This window comes from Mus caroli, chromosome 5 (genome assembly GCF_900094665.2).
Source record: "Mus caroli chromosome 5, CAROLI_EIJ_v1.1, whole genome shotgun sequence".
Taxonomy (NCBI): Eukaryota; Metazoa; Chordata; class Mammalia; order Rodentia; family Muridae; genus Mus; species Mus caroli.
Genome location: NC_034574.1, coordinates 108,420,198 through 108,426,848, shown reverse-complemented (window position 1 = coordinate 108,426,848; position 6,651 = coordinate 108,420,198). Strand labels below are relative to the sequence as shown.

Sequence of the window (6,651 nt, the reverse complement as noted above, 5' to 3'; positions counted from 1 at the left end):
TTCTTCTTCTTCTTCTTCTTCTTTTTCTTCTTCTTCTTCTTCTTCTTCTTCTTCTTCTTCTTCTTCTTCTTCTTCTTCTTCTTCTTCCTCTTCTTCCTTTTTCCTCCTCCCCCCCCTCCTCCTCTTCTTCTCTTCTTCTTCCTCTTCTTTTTCTTCTTCTCACCAAAAGAAAGCTGTTATTGTCTTCTTCTCTTCTTCCTCCTCCTCTTCTTGTTTGTTTGTTTGTTTGTTTTTGTGACAGAGTGTCTCTGTGTAGCCCCAGATATCCTGGAACTCACTCTGTAGACCAGGCTGGCCTTGAACTCAGAGAGTTACTCCTTCCTCTGCCTCCTGAGCACTGGTATTAAGGTGTGTGCCACCACTACACTTGGCCCCCACTTTTTGAGACAGGATGTCTTATATCCCTGGCTGCCTTGGAACTTGCTATGTGGCTAAGGATGATCGTGACTTTGTATTTGTGTATATTCTGGTATGTGAGCACATGTGGGGACCAGAGGTGGAAATGTCTTCCTTAGTTGTCTCCACCAGTTGACGGGCTGGCAAGTCCTAGGTATCCTCCTGTCTCTGCTCCCTGGAGTTGAGGCAATAGGCCTTTCCTTTTGCATGGGTGTTGGGGTCTGAACTCAGGTTCTCATGTGTGCACAGCAAGCACTTTTCCAAGTGAGCCATCTTCTTTACATTTCTCTTTTTTTCTCTTTTCTTTTTTCTTTCTATCTTTTTTTTTTTTCTTCTTCTTCAAGACAGGGTTTCTATGTAGCCCTGGCTGTCCTGGAACTCACTCTGTAGACCAGGATGGCCTGGAACTCAGAAATCCCCCTTCCTCTGCCTTCCAAGGGCTGGGATAAAAAGTGTGTGCCACCACTGCCCAGCTTCTTTAAATTTCTTAATTTCTGACCCTCCTGCCTCCACCTCCTGACTACTGGGGTTACAAGTGTGGGGCACCCACCTTCCTTAGGGGGTGCCGGGGATCCAACCCAGGGCTTTGTGCATACTAGGTAAAAAACGCTACCAATCTAATGGCATCCCCACCCTTCAAAAGGTGTCTTTAAATGAACTGGTAGTGACAGTTATTATAATGGACAGAGCAAGTGTGGAGGGGCACGGGGTTGTGTACTAAGGAAATGAGGGTAGAGTCTATGTTGATGCATTAAGGACAAAAACATTCGAATGGAGTCTAGAACAGTGGCTCTCAACCTTAACACAGCAGCCCTCTAATACATCACATTGTGGTGACCCTTGGCCGTAAAGTTATTTTTGTGACTACTTCATAACTATAACTTTCCTAATGATATGAATCCTAATGTAACTATCTGTGTTTTTTTTATTTTTATTATTTATTTTATGTATGAATACACTGGAGCTGTCTTTAAGACACACCAGAAGAGGGCATCAGATCCCATTAAAGATGGTTGGGAGCCACCATGTGGTTGCTGGGAATTGAACCCAGGACCTCTGGAAGAGCAGTTAGTGCTCTTACCGGCTGAGCCATCTCGCCAGCCCACGAGCTGCGTTTTTCCGATGGACCTAGGCGACTCAGGGACTCAGGACCTGTGGACTCACAGGTTGAGAACCTTGCAAACGGGAGAAAGGAGAACACTTGAATGTCCTAAAATGGGGCGGGGGTTGGAAAAGAAAATGACTGTTTTGGGGGAGGGGGACTAAAAATAGTCGGACTGCTCTGGCAGCTCTGCGTCTCCCAGGAATTATATTCAGCAGATTTCATATTTGTCTTTAGAGTCCTGTGCCTGAACTGTGGGGAGCAGACTGCCCGCAGGGTGCTGCAGGAACGCTTCCAAGCCCTGAACCCCAGCTGGAGCGCCGAGGCGCAGGGCGTGGCTCCCGACGGCGACGTGTTCCTCACTGAGGAGCAGGTCCGGAGCTTTCAGGTCCCGTGCTGTGATCGATGCGGCGGCCCTCTGAAACCGGACGTCGTTTTCTTTGGGGACACGGTGAACCCAGACAAGGTTGACTTTGTGCACCGGCGTGTGAAAGAGGCGGACTCCCTACTGGTGGTGGGATCATCCCTGCAGGTACCTGACTGTCAGGGTGGCAGTTGCCTTTGCCCATCCTACAGGCTGAGAACTAGAAGTTCCCTCGTAATTGGGTCTCACTTCGGGAGTGTGTGCGTGTGCACGCATGCGTACATGTTGAACTATAACCGGCAAGGTCCTTTTATTTATTTTATTTTATTTATGTGAGCACACTGTAGCTGTTTGCAGACACACCGGAAGAAGGCATCAGATTCCATTAGAGATGGAACTCAGGACCTCTGGAAGAGCATTCAGTGCTCTTAACCATTGAGCCAGCCAGCCCCCACCTCAGCTCCTTTTTATCCTTTCTGTTTGTTTCCGTTTCTGAGGCTGCGGGTGGGTTCTTTCCCGGGATCTAGAGCGATCACTGTGATTTGCCTGGGCAGGTGTACTCTGGTTACAGGTTCATCCTCACCGCCCGGGAGCAAAAGCTCCCAATAGCCATTCTGAATATCGGCCCCACCCGGTCTGACGATTTGGCTTGCCTGAAGCTGGATTCCCGCTGTGGAGAGTTGCTGCCCTTAATAGACCCGCAGAGACAGCACTCTGATGTTCAAAGGCTGGAAATGGACTTTCCTCTGAGTCCCGCTGCTCAAGGTAAAGAGAAAACCCTCTCAGGTAAAGGGGTCTAGCCAGGTGGAGCATGGCTCTCCCTTGTAAATCCCTCAGAGGCTGATGAAAGCAGTTGGCCTGGAGCTCAAGGCCAGTAGATCTGGCCATAGGCAACTGACACCTTAACTTCAAACAACAAAACAAAAGCCAGGTGACAGATTCCACTTCCTGTTACACAGAGTAGTCAGGGGCCAGACAAGAGAGACAATTCTAGACTTCTTTTTTTTTTTTTTTTTTGGTTTTTTTTCGAGACAGGGTTTCTCTGTATAGCCCTGGCTGTCCTGGAACTCACTTTGTAGACCAGGCTGGCCTCGAACTCAGAAATCCGCCTGCCTCTGCCTCCCAAGTGAATTTTAGACTTCTTAAGATAAGACTATTTTTAGTTAAAACGAGCTTTACAAACAAACAAACAAACCAACAAAAAAACCAAAACAAACAAAAAAAAAACAGTAGATAGTTTTATTTTGGGAGGGTGTGTCAAGACAGAACACCAGAAGAGGGCATCAGGTTGTGAGCCACCATGTAGTTGCTGGGAATTGAACTCAGGACCTCTGGAAGAGCCACCACTGAGCCATTTCTCTAGCCTGGCCACCTGGTTTTTAATGGAAAGGTGGATGGACTTTTCTTTTCTTTTCTTTTTTCTTTCTTTTTTTTTTCCCTTCGAGATAGGGTTTCTCTGTATAGTCCTGGCTGTCCTGGAACTCACTCTGTAGACCAGGCTGGCCTCGAACTCAGAAATCCCCCTGCCTCGTGGATGTTTCTTTTACCCCATTTCCAGCTTATTTATCTTGGCATTAACTTGTTTCATTTCTTTTCAGATCCCTAAGGATCCCCCCACCCCACCCGTTGCCCCTCCAACTCTGCATCCTATAGAGGTGGCAAAGCCACGTCTAGAGGCCAGGCACCCTCCTGTTTACAGAAATGAGAGCTGCCCCCTAAGGAAAGACTTTTCCAAAGAAGTAGCTGCTCTTGATGGAGTAGCTGTGTCGCCTTCTGGTAACCAGGAAGAAGGATCAGGCAGAAGTCAGTAAACCACAACCGTCTGTGAGGGGCAACGTGGGGATAGATCTCACTCATTCAGGGCATTTATAATTCATTCATAATTCCAAATGGATGTGTCTGACTGAAGCACTTTGATATTTCTGATGACAGGAGCAATGGCTAACACAGCTTTTTAAAAAAATTATTAGCCAAATAATAAATTATTTTTAATAGCATAACAAATGTGTGGACTGTGAACTTACACATATCTTTTAAGCAGCTAAGAAGAAAGCAGGCTTTATGCTCCCGTGTCATAGGGATTTCTCCTTGATGTTAGCTGGCTGAAGATGACGCCTACCTTGAACCTGGTTTCTAGAGAGAACGGCTAATTCCTGTGGGCTCCTCAGCTGACTTTTTTTTATTACAGCCCTCACTGGAAAGAATCAGTGTACCCCAAAACAGGAGGCACAGGGGAGGCACACTCTACTTCAGAAAGACTCGTGCCTGAGATGAGGGTAGGGGACTCACGCTTACCCTGCTCCAGCCTCGGCAGCAATCTCAGCTCTTGAGTGGCCAAATGAACGTGTTGGGAACTGTACTCTGAGAGAGTAGGCAGGGCTCTTAACTGCTGAGCCATCTCTCCAGCCTGCCTTTGCCTCCTGGGATTAAAGGCATGCACTACCACATCCAACCTTTTTTTTTTTTTAGGTCTGTTTATATGCATTTTAGTATATAGGTACTTTGTCTGTACATGTGAAGACCAGAAGAGAGTATCAGATCTCATTGTAGATGGTGAGCTGTCATGTGGTGCTGGGAATTGAACTCAGGACCTCTGAAAGAGCAGCCAATGAATGCTCTCCACCACTGAGCCATCTCTCCAGGCCCTTCGTTTTCTTTTTATGTACTTTAGTTAAAAACAAATCACAGCCAGGTGGTGGCAGTGCAGACCTTTAATCCCAGCACTCAGGAGGCAGAGGCACAGGAGGATCTCCGAGTTCGAGGCCAGCCTGGTCTACAGAGTGAGTTTCAGGATAGCCAGGGCTACACAGAGAGATCCTGTCTCAAAAAACAAACAAAACAAAACCAAGTCACAAACATTAAAGAGCCAAGACAAACTAAGACCCATCCTTAGGAAAATATTTAACATCATTTATCACACACTTAGGAAGTATATTATGACCCTATCTCCTCACATCCCAGCCCCACAAGTCCATGAGATATATAATATATATATATTAAATATGTTATATATATAATAATAGACACTATTATTTCTTTTGAAAGATGACATTACTCGAGGGCAGGTGTCTCTCTGTGTGTAGCTTACTGTTAACAGCCTTCCTAGCATGTGTGGAGCCGTAAGTTCAATCAACAGCATCCAAAAAAAAAAAAAAAAAAAAAAAAAAAAAAAAAAAAAAAAAAGAAAGAAAGAAAAAAGAAGAGAAAGAAAGAAAAAACGTAAAAACGTGAAAAGCAAGTATCCTAGCTTGCTTTGTGCTGCTGTGCTAAACACCATGACCAAAAGCAACATGGGGAGAAAGGGTTTATTTCATCTTATAGATTACAACCCATCACTGAGGGAAACCCGGAGAGGAGCTTGAAGCAGAAGCGTCCCAAGTGCTGGGATTAAAGGTTGTGCTCCACCACCGGCAGGCTGGAGGAATGCTTTCTTATGCAGCCCACACCCACCTACCTAGGGATGACACCGCCCACAGTGGGCTGGACCCTCCATCTATCAAGAAAATGCTCTGCAGACATGCCTACAGGACAATACAACAGGGTCAGTCCTTCCGAGGTTTTCCTTTCCCAGATGTGTGTCAAACGGGCTCAACAGTTAAGAGCACTTTCGCTCTTCCAGAGGACCAGGGTTCAATTCTCTGAACCCACACAGTGGCTGGTGAACAACGCCTCCTGGTCCAGAGCCCTCTCGCCTTTGCCTGTGCTGTCAGGCATCTGTCACGCAGCCCACTAGCACTACAGCACCTACTTTCTCCCATTTCTCATCCTTACCAGGATAGGAACCATGTGGGGCTTCATGTTCAAACTTCTACCCCTTCCAGCCGGATTCTGGACAGCAATTACGAGCTACTACCGGGGTCACCGGTCACAGCACCTGCGCAGGTGGCCGTAGCAGCACCTGCGGCCGCCCTGGCCTGACCTTTGGGAAGGGAGGGGTGGATAACTAAAGTGAGAGAGACAGAGACAGAGAGAGAGAGAGAGAGAGGAAGGGGGAGGGGAGGGGAAATCAAGAACCACGTGTCCTCACAGCAGCCAATCAGACACCTGACTCCGAAATCCGTTGACTAGGGAACCAGAGATTAACCAGGTTGTGCGCACAGGACAGGGACAGAAATTAACCAGGCTGTGCACAGGTCTAGACGATCTGGTGTTTTGTTTGTCAGGCTGGCTTCTAATTCACTCTGTAGCTAAGGGGACCCGAAGCTCCTGATTCTCCTGCCCCCACCTTCTGGGTGCTGGGTACACTACAGGCGTGCGCCCATGCCCAGTTTTATTAGCAATTGGGAGTCGAAACCAGGGCATCTTGCATCCTAGGCCAGCACACTGTCACCTGAGCTGTGTTCTCCGTTCTCTTTTGTTTCAATCACGTGAAAGAACAATGGGAACAAACGCCTAACCGCCTATTTTTCTGCCATACACTAAGCTTCCAGCTTCTTTCCACTGGGTCTTTACAGTTCTTTGAGGGTTAGGGTTGCTACTCCGAGCCTCGACGCTCGGCAGGGGTTTCGAAAGAACCCTGGGAGCCAGAGATTCAAAGGTGGCTAAGCTGCCTCACTCTGCCTTCTTAGGGTTCACAAGCTCGGGAGACTTCAGAAGATTGAGGTTCTAAGCTTAGCCTGTCACCTGGAAACGAGTGACTGGGTTACATAGTGAGTTCCAGGAATACACGGTAAAACCCTGTCTCAAAAAAATTATCAAAGCCGGGCGTGGTGGCGCACGCCTTTAATCCCAGCACTCGGGAGGCAGAGGCAGGCGGATTTCTGAGTTCGAGGCCAGCCTGGTCTACAAA

At 47.5% G+C, this 6,651-nt stretch overlaps 1 protein-coding gene across 4 annotated transcripts in view; it reads left to right on the top strand.

Annotated features, from left to right (window-relative positions):
* Positions 1 to 3,859, top strand: part of Sirt4 (sirtuin 4) — a 6,661-nt gene extending 2,802 nt beyond the window's left edge. For all 4 annotated transcript variants that reach the window (XM_021162891.2, XM_021162894.2, XM_021162893.2 and 1 more), the window contains exons 3-5: positions 1,736 to 2,030; positions 2,417 to 2,627; positions 3,461 to 3,859. In XM_021162891.2, coding sequence (XP_021018550.1) covers positions 1,736 to 2,030; positions 2,417 to 2,627; positions 3,461 to 3,468 — 514 coding nt within the window. In that variant the 3' untranslated portion in view covers positions 3,469 to 3,859. The remainder of the gene's footprint in view (positions 1 to 1,735; positions 2,031 to 2,416; positions 2,628 to 3,460) is intronic.
* Positions 3,860 to 6,651: the final 2,792 nt, after the last annotated feature.